At 32.2% G+C, this 19,324-nt stretch overlaps 1 protein-coding gene across 1 annotated transcript in view; it reads left to right on the top strand.

Moving 5' to 3' along the window:
• The window catches only part of LOC129216285 (cytochrome P450 4c3-like), a 67,870-nt gene that overhangs the window by 1,950 nt on the left and 46,596 nt on the right, over positions 1-19,324 (top strand). The window contains exon 2 of the mRNA XM_054850495.1: positions 6,575-6,687. Within this exon, the coding sequence (XP_054706470.1) occupies positions 6,575-6,687 (113 nt within the window). The remainder of the gene's footprint in view (positions 1-6,574; positions 6,688-19,324) is intronic.

Here is a 19,324-nt window from a genome sequence, read left to right as displayed (position 1 = left end):
CAAACAACTTGATTCCATTAACTTGCACAAAGATTCGACCTTATTTTCAACTCTAAACTTTTTTCCAAAAAAAAAAAAAAATAGTTTTAATTCTAAGCACACGCGTACACGATCAGATGAAATAACATGTGCACATTACTTCAAGGGATAAATTGAATCCGATCTAAACTGAAAAATGTAATTTTTGCAATAGGATTTAAATTGGCTAATCTGTTATAGTTTCCTGAAAAACAAAGCTAGAAAAGCTTTCCTTTAGTAACTAATGTCACCTGACCTCTACTGTCTGTCCAATGCAAACGCAAAATCTGTTCCAACGGGTACTAATTGCAAAATCAATAGTCTAGAGTTCAGCTATTATCGACTGAATGTACACTCTCAGCAAGTGAGAATCGCTCCGAAACGTATCATTTTTAGCTCAAAATCTTCGAAGTTTCAAAGTTTTTGCATTAAACATAAGCAACCCATTAAAAACGTGGAAAATCGAAGATTTTCCCCAAATCGAAGAATTTATGTCTAGAAAGTAGCGTGCGTTTCATTTAAGCGTGATAAGAATGAGAAAATCTGAGATGGGCCAGAATTTTCATGCAAACGTTTAAAAAAACATTAAACTTATTTTATAGTTGAGTTTTGAATTAAAGCCCACTATTTAACAGTCTTTTCCTTTATCGAAAAGTTCCCTCAGCTTCGAGCGAGAAAAATAACAAGAAGTTCCGTCTAGAAGTAAACGAGCCTACTTTCCCGTATACTGATACTACTTTCTAATACCTGATCGATGTTCTCAAAAATAGCTAAAATCGCAAATTGTTTCAAACATATTTTTTTAATATTTTAAACTGATTTCTAGGAATAAAATATTCCTTACTCATCTAAAAAATTAGATGCCTAAAAAAAAAAAAAAAATGAACGAACAAATAAAATAGCAGCACCTTTTAAACGGAGCAGCTAATTCACCGTTTTTCCATTAAAAAAATCTTTAACAGCTTTCAAAACAAAAAAATAATAATTAAAATTTATAAGTTAATTAAAATAAATACATCATATCAAAAAAAAAAATTCTTTTTCCCCTGTTGCCAAAAATATTTTTTAAATGAATTAATGCACTTACCAAAGTAAATAAAAACAATAAAATGTCAACTTAAAAAAATAATTTTCATTGTCAAAAAAATCGTCTGCGCATATCTTTATGTAGAAACATAAATGACTTCGAGTTTATCCGCCGAAAACTGAATAATTAAATTAAAGCTTTAGCGTGAAAATAAAAACAAATCATATTAACAATAATTATTTCACAGTTAAATATATTAGCTGCGGAGTCGGAGTCGGAGTCAATCTTATTTTTAGATAAAGGAGTTGGAGTCGAATATCCAAGAATCGGAGTCAGTCATTTGTCCTCCATATATAAATCTGTGCCAAAGCTACGAAGTCAGAGTCGAAGTCGGGGAGTCGGAGTCCGACTAATTGTCGGGCACAGGAGTAGGAGTCGGAGTCAGGTGCCCCTAAATTCTCGGAGTCGGAGTAAGGAGTTTATCGTCAAGAGCTATTTCCAACAAAATTTGTTTGAAGTAAATTCGCCTGTAAGTACGGAATCTGCATTGACTTTCAGTTTCCCCGTAGGCGCTAATGTTAAGGGATTTGAACCGTTCAAAATTGAACTGAAAATTGTTCAAATCAAAAAGATATTTTACATACAAGTTTTTCATCAAAAGCTTTGTCCTACAAAGTTTGAAGCAAAATCGCCTCACAGTTCGGAGTTGCCTTGAATTTCCCCGTAGGCGCTAATGTTCAGTTTTTTTGAACTGTTCAAAATTGAACAAAAAATAGTTCAAATCAAAAAACGAAATATAGCAATGAGATGTCCTCGCCGAGATCTTTCGAACAAAAAAAAAAATTGTTCGAATCGGACTATTCACTTAAAAGTTATTGGGGGGGGGGAGGGGGCAGACCGACAGACATTTTTCCCCATCTCAATACCCTACTTTCTAATTTTTAATTTTTCGATATTTATTTTTTTTTTTTTTTACTTTTTTTTTGTTTTTTGTAATATTTTCAAGATGCATTGAGCCTTCTTTCATACTTTTTTCGTCTTTCTCTGACTTTTACTGGGGAAAGTAGGCTAAAAACCGTTTCATTAATTTTACATTTTTCTACTGCGAGTAGAACATTTTATTGTGTAGCTTTCATCAATATAAGATGAAACTGTATTGACAATGAAAAAGGATACATCGCACACACATGTAATTTTTACCAAGTAAATATTAAAAGTGTGGCCAAAGTGAAATAGTAGTTAAGATAACTTACTTTTTCCAAAATGAAAAAATTGGAAATTTGATTTGAAAATTACAGTACACAAAGAAAGAGCAATGTATTTTATGATAAAACTTGTATTGAAACATTATTTTTAATTTTAGGCTGTAAATTTGTATCTTTTAAAAAGTAGAGAGTTTTTTTAAATGCTACAAAGAGAAAAAAATAAAGTACTTTAACAAATAAGATATTTTTTGTTTGTCTATTAAAGTTATGTTTGATCAAATGAATTAGTAAATAAAAGAATGAATAAATGAATAGATAATGAAATAATAAACGAATAACTATAAAAAAAATTAATAGATGAGAAAAGAAAGAGTGAATAAAATACTCAAAGAAAAGGACAATAAGTGATTGAATGAATGAATCTTTGAATTATTAAATGAAAGAATGTAAAGGAATTAATTAATTAATTAATACGTAGGTGATTTAATAAATGATTGAATAAGTAATCAAAATGGACTATTTCACCTGCCCCATCCTTCTTGTCCCACATGCATCTGACTGATTGCACAAAACGTTTAAAATATAAAAATAGGCTTAATATTAAATAAATTAATACTGCACTGAATATTAGTAGGTATCAATTAACATTTCAAATGTCAATAAGAACTTCCTCATTTTATAATATCATAAATAATTTTTGACTTGCGACAAAATATTACAATATGAATATAATTTTTTTTAACATTTATTGTAGTATCTTAAGCTTTGATCTTTAGAGATATACATGTGTTACTACTTAGTTGAAATAGTATCAGATAGGTGTGTGGTTCTAAGAACAGAGTAAATATTTCACCATTGCACTTTACCCCGCTATTTCCCTTTTTTCCACGTTCTCTTACTTACTGAATTGAAAAGGCTAAAAAGTAATAGTGAGATAAAAATAGTGAATAAAAATGGGAAAGGGTTTTCCTTTTATGACGTAGTACACTAAAAGAAGCAGAGGTGTGAAACATCTTTTAAATGACTAAGAGCTAAGCAATATTTTTCAAAACGTCGTTTCACAGTTGTTAATTTTTTACGATCTGGTACAGACAGAACGATTCTACACAGTTGAAATGCCATTTCAAGATTTTAAAGTTCTTAGTTACCTTTGAATTTTTTCAATTAACATCTTATAAGCAAAGATATGTAGGGTAGACCAGAACACGTTTACGGGCATTTTTTTCCAATGAATTTTCTAAATTTTGTGTTTTAACTTTGGAAATTTTAGACATTGCGATTTTATGAAGCAGTTAATGGAGTCAAAATTGGTATTTTCAGTTGTTGCTCACTTTGTGTTTTTAGCTGCTAAAAAAATTATTTTTGAGTCCAAGTCGCTTGCGTAAACTTGCCCTGGACACGAGGCACGTTTACGCGTATTTATTTTGACACCTAACGTGGTTCTGTTAGTGTTTTGAACAGAATGTCTTACCATCGTTAAAATAAAGCAAATTTATTACAGACTGAATAGTGTATGAAGTAAAATCTGAACGGGCATGAAGTCAGCAATACGTGAATGTAAGCTATAAGATACGTCTAGGGATTGCAATACCGGACAAAAAATTCAATAATAGTATTCGGTATTTTTAAAAAGTGATACCGGAATACCCGTATTAATACCAATATTTGAAAAGTCTCAAAAAATGCTTGAAAACATATTGTTTCGTTGCCACGTTTCATAATTTTGTACAAAAATTGTATTATATATGAAAACGTATTGAGAAGAAATATAAAATGAAGGAACAAATGTCATAATAAAACATCAATAATAGTAAAAAACATGATGAATCGGTAGAATTGTCTCTAAGCCTAGAACTCATTTTAGTGCTCAACTTTCCTACAGTTGAAAATACTCTTTCTGATTTCACGCAGGTCGGGGGTACTTTTAACAATGCACGATACACCTCCTCCAATTGTCTCAAAGTCCTTCATCTTCATAATTAATTCGGTTTCTTACGAGTTAATTTTGGATAAATGCTTTTGTGAGTGTGTGTGTGTGTGTGTCTTTTAAAAAATTGCGTGTGTTTTCATTATTTTTTTTTAAATATGGTTAGTTGTAATTTTTTCCGAGAGACGATACCTTTCCAATATTAACATCATTTTCTCTTGAGCAGGAGAAGTTTGTGTCTGATTTTTATTCGACCATTGGTTTGAAATTTACGATCGACTTGACTAAATTTGATCTTGTTAGTTTCTCATATATTCGATCTCGCTTTCTTTTCAAAATACTTCACTATTTTAGTTATGTAAATATCTGAAAATATGTTTCAACTGATTATGCTCTACCACTGAAAATTTTCAAGGCACTATACAATTTCTAAACATTATCTTGCCAAGTAGAAAGCCAAATAGCGAGACAGGACAACAGACCAATACTGGTGAGAACAAATTACCATTTATTATGCTAGCAAGAAAAAGGTCTTGTCAAAATTTAGTACAGTTGAGATAAATAATTAAAAAAGAAATAATAAAGTATTACTGCAATTGATGGTTGGAATAAATTGCTCATAAGACAAATGCATTCAAGGTTACGCATGAAATTAACTCTCAGTAAGTTAAAGTGAGTGATCAGGGAAATGGATAAAATAAAAACATGGTGCACAAAAGCGCACGAAAATGCGATTCATCTCACCATCTAGTTATGACAACATCATTTTGCCATCTCTCCGTTACTTTTGTGTAATGATATTCTATTAGTTCGCTCTTTTGAAGCCAAATTTTTACATCAATAGATTGACTTTGGTTCTGTATCATGGAAATAGAAATGAACATTTAAAATACAAGTAGATGCTTAATAAGATAAATGGAAAAATCTTTAATTGAAACAATTTATTACTTTCAGCTAACAGAGAAATTACCGATATTTTACTTCAGCAAATACCGGTGTTTCGGAATTGTAAAATTGCTCGAAAACCGGTATTCGGTATGCCGGTATTGCAATCACTAGGTACGACATAGAGACTCAACTAAAAATTAAATATTGATTTTCAAAACTAAATAGCCTGATAATACTAAAAAGTGTTTTGACAGTTCGGAGCGAAAAAAATCGTCAGGGCACGTTTAGAAACAGTAAGAACATGCGTAAAGGTGCTCAGACGTCAACGCGTAAACTTGCCCCGTCGCCAAGTTTGGATTTATTTTTAACGCGCAAAAAATTTAATAACATCCAGTTCATACAAATACAATTCTCAAAAATTCTGATAATTTTTATATATTTGTTCTTTTTTAAGTAAGTATTTTTTATTCACAATAAACTTCAAAATGTTCAACTCAAAAGTTACTCGACTTGGTAAAAAACAGATTATTATTTCTGCATGCTAGACCGAAGCTCGACTGATGCTCAAAAACTAGTGAGGATATTTGCTAGGGAGCAGGCTCAATATGTTATTACTTTTGGCTCTCCAGTTATAATTCGTTTTGAAAAAAGGGCACTGTGTAAACGTGCCCCGGTCTTTTCTACATTACATATCTTTGCATATCGTTCTCCAAGAAAAGCACTGTCGCAACTTAAAAATACAGATTGAGAAAAGCAAGCAAACTTTAAAAAATCAGTTATGATACAGTCAGCAGAACTCTAGTTATGACCACTTAGGCTCACTTTCATTCATAATGTTCCAAAAAAATCGTTTCTCCTTGACTTGCCTAACTTTGACATCCCTAAACTTTCGGAATTTTGTCTTTTTAAGCTGTTTCACTTTTCTTTTAGGTCTCTTTATGTCTATTTTGTCTCTCTTCCCATTTACGCATGTATGTAAATATGTATCTATGTATGGATGTAAATGTGTATGAATATAAATATGTATGAATGTATGTAAATATGCATGCAAATGTGTAGGTATATATGTATACATGTAAATATGTATGTGAAAATGTATATATGTATATATGTATGAATGTAAATATTTATATGTAAATATGTATGTAAGTATATATGTGTATGTAAATATACATGTATAAATCTATATATATATATCAGGGGTGATTTGGTGCTGGAACGCCGTTCTGGTGTTGCTTTTCATGACCAATATAAATTTCCCGTTGACATTAAATTGATCGCGTCTCAGGGCTCAATTATTTTTCAATGGCATTCTGGTACTGGAAAAATTACGAATACACCCCTATTATGTATGTATATATATATATATATATATATATATATATATATATATATATATATATATATATATATATATATATATATATATGTATGTATAGCATACGCATACATGGTATGCAAAAAAAATCTTGTAATGAGTTTTTTATGTGTAAAATTTTATGCTTTCAGTATCATTCCAAGTTCTGTGTGGCAGTACAAAATTGTTCTACAAAGAAAAGCTATGGCGAATGTGGATTGGACTAAAACCAGTAGTTGTTTTATTTAAGCCAGAAACTGTCGAAGTAAGTTAATGTTTGGCTGAAAGTTAAGGATTCTTGATAGCAAAAGAAAAACGCTCAAAGTTTATCTTCCTATGCAAAACATAGCTCAATCTCTCATAGCTTTAATCAATATTAATTTTTGAATGCTTGAAATCCAATACCGGTTTAACATCAAATCTCTTTTCGTTTTCTGTCTTACTGAAAAGAACATACTTCAAATGTAAGTTGAATTTACTTATGCTAAAAGAACTTATTTTCGAAATGCGATTAATTGAATGGGGTTGTTTCCATCAGTCAAAAGTACTACTTTTATTCACTGTAGTTGATAAAATGAGCAAAAAAATAAATAACGTGGAGCGAAGAAAAACTTTTATCTTCAAAACGTTTAATTTTTAATTAATTTTTTTAAATGTCCTATTTTTTAAATAATGCGAGGTCATTGTGACGTCACAAGTGATAAACTTCGGCACGCTACTCCACTGGCACGCTGAATGCTTACGTTTACTGTCTACCACGTTTCCAGATTATGATAACTAAGAAGCGAATTAAATATTGCGCTTTACGATTGCTATCAACCATATCGTTGCCAGTACATGTCAGTAAAGAAGCGAATTTAATATCGCGCTCTTCGCTAATGGCATTTCATCACTTGGGATGTTATGTGCATAAGCCCAAGAAATGAAATTGAATTTGCGCATTAATTAAAATAATTGTTTAAAAAATATTAAACTTTGTCAAAGTACTTTTAAAATGTTCAAATCCTATGCTTTTAAGCATGCTCTTTCCGAAAAAAAAAATACTTTTAAAATTTTAGAAACGACTTCTAGACATTAATCTTATGCTGTTGAGAAGGTTTCATTGCCACTAATTATATCATGAGGGAAATGTATTATATATTTATTTGTTTTCTTAAAAGGCTTCAAACAGAAACTGACACCTATGTTAAAGTATACTTTATGCAGTTACGTGCAGTCCGCCCAAGCAAATCAAGCAGTGCTCGGGCACTCCTAAAGAGAAAATTTTTAAAAATAATAATTCTTTATTTTTATGTTTATTAAGGACATGAAATATGGATATGATTTTATTTTTTGTTCCCGAAAATGAGTAAAACCTGCGAGTAGCTCTTCCAAGAGTCCCCGTGCACATTACCCATCTGGCAAACAGCAAACTACGAGAATTCAAACGAGCCAAATCCAAGCAGAAATGGAATGGGATCGTTTCCAAATATTAAAAGTAATTTTTTTTTCTGAAAGAGCATGCTTAAAAACGTAGGATCTTTTAAATAATTTGTTTAAGTTTAATATTTTTGAAAAAATTGCTTAAATCTGTACGCATTTCATTGTTTATATTTCTTGCTGATGACATCACAAATGATGAAATGCCATTCTGTGCTGTCATTCACAGAGCAAAATAATTAATTCGCACCTTTACTCACGTGTATTGGCAACGATATGGTTGATATCAAGCATAGAGCGTAATTTTAATTCGCTTTTTGAATATCATAACGTGGCAACGCAGTAGAAAAATGCGTCAAAGAGCATCATTTGTGACGTCATGAAGACGACACCTTGTTTGAAAAATCGGACATTTTAAAAAATTTATTTTTTTTTATTTTATTTTTTTTTTTATTATTTTTATTTTTTTTTTTATTTTATTATTATTATTTTTTTTTTTTGCTTATTCTATCAATTTTAGCGACTAAAAGTACTACTTTGACTGAAGGAAACAACTCCATTGAAGGGGTGTTACCATGAGTGAAAGGAGACTGGCAAATGAGCGCCTTTTACGGAGTCAATCGTGCCAAGCAGAATGGATTTGCTTGGGTGGATCGCACGTACTGGCTTCATTCTACTAGTTTTATATCAATTTTGGATCAAATAAGCGCTTTGATAACTGAAAACCTCAATGGTCACATAGAGCAAAATAGTCCCTCTACTTGCTTATAAATAGAAGCAAAGAGTAAAAGAAAACCTGTTTTTGTACACATAAATAACTTGCCCTTGTGTCCCTGTTATATAATTATGAGGTCTGAAATTTTGTTGATGTTTCAAGTAAAGTCGCCGAAACAAGCGAGTTTCCGTGAGAAACGGAAGACGTCTTTCACACGCTTTTCAGATGAATGCAGACGGTGAAATTGCGTGATAAGTTTCTCTTTAAATTTGGCAACTTTTCTCAAAACTTTGGCAGACTTTAAAATGATATATCTCGATAACAGAGGAAAGAAGGCAAATAATTAATGCGTCAATACATGTATACTCTTTCGATCGCTTTTTTTTTTTTAAATTTGAGAGAACTTTGTGATTCTACTTTTGGGGTTGAAATGAAAAAAAATGGCCCCAGCCCAGTGAATGAACACTCCAGTCCAACAAGCGAACAAACACAAAATCTATAGTACTCGTTTTCTTTCTAGAAATGTTTTACAGGAAGTTTTACAGCCTAACCATCTAAGAAAAATATTTTGAAACCTTATTTTTTCAAAAACATTACGCGCTGTTTAATCAGGGGGGGGGGTGCTCATTCACTGGTAGGTCTACCCTACCCACTTCAAAAATTTTCATTATTCGTGTTGCTCCCTAGTTTCTAACATATGCTTAGATTATATCAAGTACAGAACCAGCATCACAAAAATGGATTCAATTTACCTTTGAGGCAGTTCGAATCAAAGGCATGTAAGTGCCAAAATTAAAAATTTGGAGATAAGCAGTACAAATGGTTGGAGAACCTCTCCTCTGTTTTAGGGCAAGAGATGGTACTAGCAGCCCTGGTAGGTGCTGCTATACAGCATGATTTAGAAAAATACTTCAATGAAAGCCTACCTAGGACCTTATCTTTAAACCCGTTTTACTCAAAACTTGAAAATGTCCACTTACATCCTTTTGCTTAACACTGCCTCATTTATGAAGTTCAAATGAGGCAGCACCTACTAGCGCTACTAGTACCATCTCTTGCCCTAAAACAGAGGAGAGGTTCTCCAACCATTTGTACTGGTTATCTCCAAATTTTTAATTTTGGCACTTACATCCCTTTACTTCTTACTGCCTCAAATTTTATTTATCAATCTTTCTAAAGTAAAAACTTTAGAATAAGTTCTGTAAGCAGAAATGAACTCATAGATAAAAAATATAGGAACTTACGTAATGCATTGTCAGTTGCTGCCTCTAATAATCCATTTAACAAAATGTTCACCGCATTCACGTTTTAATCACAAACCAAACATTTCCTGCTATGTAAGCAGTCCCTCTGAACTAATTGCTTAAAATATTTGACAAGTTAATGTCTAATCCAATATTTAAACTTTTGAAAAGTTTGAAGATGTTTGTCAATAGCTAATCATCAATATTTAATTCTGATGCGTTATACTAGACATTCCTTTTAAACTGAATTGACTGTAGAAAACTCGTTTAGTGTTTTAGTGAAACGACACTCCCTTAACTCAAATTTGTTAAGCAAATTTTCTCTATCAATACAGCGGATCATTTACCACTGATAATTGTACGAAACCGACCCCTCATCCGCCCTCAAGTATTGACAGTGAAACACTTTAACAAGCGAGATATTTCCCTATAATATTGCACCCAATTACTCGGTTGTCAATGCGTCGGTGGGCGACGTTTAAAAATTGATTAGTCAATTTTATCAAACGACTCCTTTTTCATGTGTTGAATTATTTACACAATAAATATTTATATTTAATCTGTGCTACGCTAATTGCTCTTTTTGGCTTTATAATCTATTTTCTTACTACTTTTTGAGATGGTTTTGATGCCAATCCGAAGCTGTTAAGTAAAGGATCAGCACCTGTTTGTTTGTGTTTCACTTAATATCTGCAATACTTGCACTGCCATCAATAACATTTATTTTAAACTTTTACATTGTAAGTTACTGAGTCAGAACAAATTATAAATGTATCAAAAAAAGTTTTATTATTAAAGCATTTAAAAATACAGAAAAATTCCTATGAGAACTTCTAAATTCCGATTTAAAATCCTTAAATGCATCGTGTTGGCATTTGGCAATCCTACCTAATTTAGTCTTCTGAAATAATAGGATATGAAAAAATTCAAATTCTCTGGCTGTCAATAACAAAAGAAAATACTCAATGAAGATGCTATTAAAATCAATTTTAAACTTGTACATGCACCAATCTGATGAAAGAAAAAAATATATTTATTTTTTGGCACTCTCAAATATGAAGAATAAACTACTACGACGACTATATTACATACTTGAACAGCAAGACATTTTTACAATTTTTATCAATGTTTTGGGACATTTCATAGTAAATTATTTTTTGTTTTTCCAGTTAAAGTCCGATGTTTTCAAGTGATTGTTTAACCATAAACAAAACCTAATTTAAACTAGCATATTTAAGGGTCAATATAATGAATATAATGTACATTAGGTCTAATGCTGCTATATCCAGTCAAATATTCTTATGAGGATAAATTTTTGTATCATGCTGAGTTACATGTGCGATATAATCAATCGCTGGCCCATTTCTTTGGTTTTTAATAATAAGCTAAAAAGGTTTCAATCCCTTTTGAACAGAAGGGAAAATTTAATTACATCACGCTCCTTTAAGTAAAGCAACTAAACTTATCAACAAAAACTTAATAAATAATAATAACTTACCGTATGTTTCTGATTTTGTAAAGGAAAGAAATTGCTCGAAATTGTAAGAAAATCATTTTATAGATTACACGGAGTGTAATTATTTCTTTTAAGCGAACAACAAGCTATATACAGCTTTAAAACTTATGTAACCTTCAATAACTATGCAGCAACCTTAATGGTAAGATATGCAAAAGTGAAATAAACGAACATATACATGGATTTTCATATGCGATTAAATACAGACCTGGACTGTCCAGGATTATTAACGCCTGTTTGGAGAAATCCATGAAAGGGCTTCCCATGCATATTCCAGAGATAATTATCGATGATCATATTCCCGGCAGGATGTGTCTTCAAAAGGATATTCTTATGAGAAATGTGAAATTTGGCGTGATATATACTGTTTTAATAGTAATATGAGGTACTTTAAGTTTATGCATTGAAGATTTTGCGAGGGATGAAATGTCAAACCAATTGATTAACTTTTTAATCTGAATGCAAGACAAGCACTTTAATGTAGAATAAAGTGCCTGAGAAAATATTATGTATTCAAAGATTGACAGCGGTTATTTTAATTAAATATCTTTAAAAACAAGGTCATTGTAAAAAGCGCACCTGACTTTGAATTTAAACAACTGGAGACATGATGAAGAACAACTACCGTAAAATGGTCCAACTATGAGCCATTTTTCGATGTTTGTAGTGATAATTCTGTGTGCATCTTTGATTTAAATTTGAGCACTTTAGCAATGGTAGCTAAACATATCGTCTTTCAAATGAAATGTTTAAAAAAAAATCTCAGTGGAAAGAAGAGGAAGGGGAATTTTTTCCGGTTGGCCCATAGTTGTACCCCTATGGGATACAACTGTAGGCCACCTCATTTTAACGTAAAAACACATTAAAAACTTGATCTGGCCTATTGTTGTCTGTGGATACAAGTTATCATCTGCTTGAAATTTATAAAGAACTTGTTTTGTCCATCATTTACTTTTTTTTCTTTTTTTTAAGGTTTAATTATCATTTGTCATCTTGAGTGATTAATAAAGTTCAACAAGGTAAATGTTGGTAACGTTATTTATTATCTGCCTAGCTTTTGATATAGAAACATTTGAAAACTAGAAAAATCTCACTAACTGAAGGCTAGGTGCCTATAGTTCAGTCTCAGAAAATACGTGGGTCTGAAAAGTTTCACTCGAGCTCAACAAAAATTTTGAAAACTGAACTGTGAAATCACATTTCACATATTCCGAATCTCATCAAAATAAATCATTTTTAAAAATTAGCTCAGTTTATATTTGGTCCGGATTTCAGTTAGCACCTTCTGCCAAAACTCCTTTGAATACGGGTGATAGAGCAACCCCTAAGCTTTCTTCTGTCTTTTCTTGCCATTATTTACAATAAATAACACAAAATATGACGAAAGTATCCCTACAGAGAATAAAATGAAGCTCCAAGCCACTAAAAATCTTGAAAAATAGGTGGTCCATTGTTGTACCCCAGCATTCCCATTTTCGATAAATGTTAAGAGCTTGTGAAAACTATGAAACATTTAAAGTCAAAAATCGGCTTAATTCATAACTGACAAAATAGTAAAGCAAATCTAAACTTACCAGATCTTGGAAAACAGTATAAGTGGTCTGCCCAAAAGAGAATTTGGCTCTTCCATGAGAGAGTCGAATCACGCACTAAGAAGGACTACATTTTCTAAGGTATACATCAACAGTGGCAATCTCTGATAAAGTGTCATTAACTACCTAATTGGTTACACTACCTGGTGAATTTTTTTGGAGCTCGTAAGTTCGAAAAAGTGTCCACTAGGGAGCAAAATCATCACCATGGCAACAGTGACCCATTGTGACCCCCTTGGCACAAAGTTGTTCCGTTTTACGGTACTAATTTTTACGTTGTTAAATTCCAAAAATCTGTGACCTATTTTTATTTTCCTTGGAAAATTTGAGACCCTCTATAATTTCTGACAATGTTTGCCTTTTCAGTATTTTTTAACTGGTAAAACCATCCAACTATGGCACGCAATTCGAAGCATATTAATCCGTCCTTAGCTACTAACACTAAAAAAAATGTGTCACCTTACTCCGTAAATACGGTGGCAGCATTCTGCACTTTGTGTAACCTTATTCCGGCGGCTAGCTTCCTCCATAGCAATGGAATAAATTAACTGATAAAACTGGTGTAACGTATGAGCGTTGCACCAGTTTTATCAGTTAAGTTACTCCATTGCTATGGAGGCAGCTAAGCTGCCACCGCTTTTACGGAGTAAGGTTATACTTTTTTTTACAGTGAACTTTGAGGTGCCCTTTCTCATAGTGGTTTTTAAGGAACTGGTTAAATCATCGAACTAAGGCACACAATTCGAAGCATATTAATCCAACTTTAGATCCTACCTTGAGGTGTCTTTTTTCGTAGTGGTTTAAACCTCAGACAGTGGTGAGTTCAGTGGATCTAGTCCACTATTGAATCACGTCCACTTAAATTTCCAACCATCAAAAAATGTAAGTCAGAACGGTGTCCTGGAACACACACAGATGTCTGAAGAAGGCCATGAACTAAGCTGCAACATCAGGAATTTCCTCATGCTCACGTGATGACATTACTCCGTGCAGTCTGCAGCACTCATGTCACGTTTGCTCGCCTTGCTCAAAGACCGCATTGCTCAAGACGAACCCTGGAGAAAAAAATAATGAATTCGAGGGTTGTCTCACCCATTATACTCACCCGACGTGACACCATCTGATTTCTACTTATTCTGATTTCTATGTGACAAAAAAACATGAAACTGGCTGATATCTAAAATGCCATCTCCAGATATTTTGCTCCAAAGCCAATTCAATTTTTAAAATCCGGATTGAAAATAGGTACACAACCAAGCAAATGGCTTTATTTATTTATTTATTTATACAGAAGCGAAAACGCTTTTGCGTCCGGACACACACAGGAAATATTTATAACCACAAGAAGGAAATAACACCCAGGGCACCGGCGGGAATCGGACACACAACCTCCAGCTTAGAAGACGCAGCTTCTATCACGCAGGACCCAACGTCTTGATAACGAGGAAAATATCATCATTTAATTAAAAATATGTACTTGAACAAAAATTCATTTTCTTAAAAAATGACGGTGCTCTCACATCCCAACTACTATTTATTAGCATAATGAGTTTGCATATTAAAAGCAGGTTTACTTAATTAAAACAAGTAATATTCTTTAAAATCATAATAACTTATATTTTACACTGTTCAATGACAGTCGTTTTTTCCTTTTTGTAATTCAAGGATTGAATATACAGATTGATATCGAGGACTACCTTTCCAATGGGGGTGTTTCATTCAGTCAAAATTACTGCTTTTAGTCACTAAAATTGGTAGAATAAGCAAAAAAAAAATGGAGCCAGAAAAAATCTTTTATTTCCCAACAGTTACTTTCTTATTTAATTTTTTAAATGTCCGATTTTGGAAATAAGGCATGGTCTTAATGACTTTACAAGTAATGTACCTTAGCTCGCTACTCCATTAGTGAGCTGGATGTTTTGTTTACGCTTTGCTGTCAACCGCGTTGCCAGTACATATAAATAAAGAAGCGAATTAAATATTGCGCTCTTCGCAAATAGCATCAGTGAGTGGCATTTTATCACTTTTCATGTCATGCGCAGACGCGCAAAAGATTAAATTTTATCTACGCATCGATTAAAATTATTGTTAAAAAATATTAAACTTGGCCAAATAATTTAAAAAATGGTTAAATCCTCTGTTTTTGAGCATACTTTTTCAGTAAGAAATACTTTTAAAATTTCGGAAACAACCCAAATAGCACCAAAACACATTTCAGCAAGCGATATACCTCCTCCAATAAATCTTTCAACTAATGCAAAATACATTACTGATGCACACAATACAAATCACTCATCGGGCAGATAAGGCATTGAATAACTTTCGCACCGGGCACTACTTCCTCTAGAGGTATTGATTTCTCTATTTATATGCGCGTGAATAAATGCCACGCTTGCATTCATTAGATACCGGAGAGCTGGATAATTCGGCGATCTGCATAGCTGATTAGACATGTGCGTTGAATCAAGCGTTATTCAACATTTTCCAGCACATTTTTTGGAAATATTTTCATGGCTGCAGTAAGCAAAATGCTAATTCATTTACTCCGCTGGGCATGACCGGATATTTTTGATAATAAGCTTAATTATGTCATTGAGAATTTGATCTGTAATTGAACATTACTAAGCTATATTTCATTGTTCTAATTAAGGTGTAATAGTTAAGTACCGAAAGCAAGATTTAAACGATAATAAATTTTTAATAACTCTCTTTCAATTAGATATTGTAAATACCGGCTTTTTGGCAAATGTTTTTTAGCTTCGTATCGCAAATTTATTTGAGTTAGCTAATAATACAAGTATATTAAATCAACACTGAAGGAAGTTTTACACAGCATTTTTATATTGCCTTTACAGAACAAAAGCAGTAGACAAATCAACGTTGCAAGAACTTTTACAAAGGATTACTTACAATGCCTTTAATGTTACAAAAGTAGCAAATAAATCAACCCGTATAGAGTCTTTATCCATCATAATTTTATCCCAAAGACAGTAGATTAATCAACGTTACGAGAACTTTTACAAAGCGTTACTTACAATGTCTTTAATGTTACAAAAGTAGTAAATAAATAAACCCGTATAGAGGCTTGATCCAACTTGAGTTGATAACAAAGGCATTAGATTAGTCAACGTTGCGAGAACTTTTACAAAGCACTACTTACAATGCCTTTTATAATACAAAAGCAGATAATTGATACAAAGACAGTAGACAAATCAACGTTGCAAGAACTTTTACAAAGGATTAATTACAATGCCTTTAATGTTACAAAAGTAGCAAATAAATCAACCTGTGTAGAATCTTTATCCATCATAATTTTATCACAAAGACTGTAGATTAATCAACATTGCCAGAACTTTTACAAAGCATTACTTACAATGTCTTTATTGTTACAAAAGTAGTAAATAAATAAACCCGTATAAAGGCTTGATCCATCATGAGTTGATAACAAAGGCAGTAGATTAGCCAACGTTGCGAGAACTTTTACAAAGCACTATACTTACAATGCCTTTTATAATACAAAAGCAGATAGTTGATACAAAGACAGCAGACAAATCAACGTAGCAAGAATTTTTACAAAGGATTACTTACAATGCCTTTAGTATTACAAAAGTAGCAAATAAATCAACCCGTATAGAATCTTTATCCATCATAAGTTGATCACAAAGGCAGTAGATTAATCAATGTTGCGAGAACTTTTACAAAGTATTACCTACAATGCCTTTAATATTACAAAAAGAGTAAATAAATCAACACTTATAGAATCTTTATCCATCAATAGTAGAATACAAAGGCAATGAAAAAATCAAGGCTGCGAGAATTTTTAAAAAGCATTTTTTACAATGCCTCTAAAAATGCATTAAATAAAATCAGTACTTACAGAATACTTTTCTAACATTACTTGATTACGAATGCAGTGGATAAATCAACGTTGATATAATTTTAACCTAGTATTACTTAAATTGACTTTTATTATACAGGCAGCAAATAAATCGATGATATAATTTTTACTAACAATAACTTGAATATTACAGAAGCAGTAAATGAAGAACGTTTGACAAAATGTTTACTTTTTACAAATGTTTACTTTTTACAACAAAAGTTTTTTTTTTTCTTTAATTACTATTACCTCAATAAGTCGTGTTTTATTTTTCGTGTTACCTACAAAAAGTCTTCGTTTCTTTTCCTTTCTATTTCAATTCGCTTTGCCACTTTATAACAAGTTTGCCATTTTTTGTTGCATTTCTTTATTCGTTATTTCTCCACCGGCTAAGTTCGGGTGAATTTTACTAGACTCTTTTTTATTAGATAATTTCCTTTACTAATGATGTTGCTTATTTGACGATTTTAATATATTTGTTTTAATATTTAAAGTATTAAGTTTGTTTTAATGTATAAAAGTTTAACTGCATTTTAAATATTCAACGACTTTATGGGGATTTGACTGTTTTCTACTGCTGTATTTCTAATTTTTCACCCCGAAAAGGTCTGCTGCCGTTGGACGTAGGTATTTGCGCTTTGCCAATAAATAAGTCATGCTACAAACTATCTAAAAGGTTCGGTTATTAATTTCTAGGACTGACGTAACTGTAAGAGAACGAAAAACCGGAAGATGGCGCTAATGATTGTACATTGAAAAGCGTTTTCTTGCTCTTGTGCATTGCAATCGGCGTCATTCTATAAGTGGTTCTCCTGGAAAGGTGTATTAAAACGTAGCTCTTCAATTCCTGTTGTCACCATAATGCGAACTTTTTCAATTGCTTCCAGCGTGCGTACGGACTGCGGCCGACCTGTGTGTGGATCATCATCGACGTTTTTGCGTCCGTCCCGAAAGCGTTTAAACCATTCAAAAGTTCAGGTGAACTTGTTTCAACATCCCGTAAGTTTTTGCAGTTGTCTTGCCCAATTTGAAGCAAAATTTAATGTTGATACTCCATTTTCACTTTGACGACAGGAATTTGAGAGCTAAGTTTTAATGCCCTTTTCCACGAGAACCACTTACTTTAGAATGACGCCGATTGCACTGTACATGCGCAAGAAAACGCTCTTCAATACGCAATAGCGCCAACTTCCGGCTTTTCATTCTCCTACAGTTACGTCAGTCCTAGAATTTAATAGCCGTACCTTGTATATATCATAAAAATTTGAAAATATTACATACTACCACTGTTTTGAAATCACTAATTCCTAAAAATTTCCTAATTTAACAGAAAAATTCAAAAATTAATACGACTGTGATTACAAAATCTCCCCCTAGAAATAATCTCCAGTTAGTCGTGTTCAATTGAAAAAAGTTCCTTCCACCCTATAAGAAGTTACTGCTTGTCTATGACACCATAATCTCAACAAACATTTGCAGCGAATTTCTAGATTACAATGCACAACTGAATCAATTATTTTAGAAAGTGCATAAGTCCAACCAATGCAACTTTTCATGAATCAATAAAAAGTGATTATTTCATTCAAAAATAAACACTATTCTACAAAAAATTTTATGACTAATCGTGCCACAAGTAGGATCATTACTTCACCTTAAATTTCGTTTCATTTCTTCACTGAAATTAATTATTATTACTTTTTTTTATTTGAACTTATGGCCTTTCAGCAATAAATAACCTGGAAGACTAGTTTAGAGTAATGAAAATGTAAATCAAGTGAAACAGATTTGTTTCAAACTGATTTATGAGAATAAAAATTAAATAACAAAGTGACAAAAATAATTAGTAAAGTCCATATTCATAAATTCATTATCTTAAGAAAATTTTATCGTGTATTTTCCTCTTTTTCTCGTCTTATTTTAGTGAAATAATAAAGTCTGGTGTAAAAAAATGAAAAAAAAAAAAATACAAAAACTAACCAACTCAGATAAAAAGCAAAAGTTTTACATGTGTGTATAAAACTATATTCATATTCATATTCATCAAATACATCCACCATGGAAATCTTTTTTTCTATCCTTCTCTTGTCCAGTTTTGCGTTCCAAATTCGATGTACATATTAGTATGACTATGTTCCAAATTGCACTGAATAATCAACTTGATAAAGTCTGACCAAACAACGTAAGTAGAAGCACAAATTTGTAAATTACAGCAGACACGTGTTTCGGCGTTACAGGGAACGCCTTTTTCAATGCAAAAATAATGAGCTTATGGATGAAAAGACATCCGACAAAAGCCAAGAGCAGATAAGCATGCAGCTTAAAAGATAAAAACAGCGGATTAGCCAAACACCAATGACAAAGTTATAAACCTTTCAGGAACCAATAGAAATGCAAGCAAAGGTCAGGAGCTTTCGCTTAGGTACGAACCCAGAAAGAAAGAATTCAATTGGACAAGGATTAAGCCGAAGCTTAAACAAAAAGAAAAGAAATTGTCAGTAACCGTGAACCGCAAGAAAGGAAAAGCAGAATGGAAAACCAT

This window comes from Uloborus diversus, chromosome 2 (genome assembly GCF_026930045.1).
Source record: "Uloborus diversus isolate 005 chromosome 2, Udiv.v.3.1, whole genome shotgun sequence".
In the NCBI taxonomy this organism is placed as follows: domain Eukaryota; kingdom Metazoa; phylum Arthropoda; class Arachnida; order Araneae; family Uloboridae; genus Uloborus; species Uloborus diversus.
Note: the sequence above shows the minus strand (reverse complement) of the source record. Positions and strands in the feature narration are given on the sequence as shown.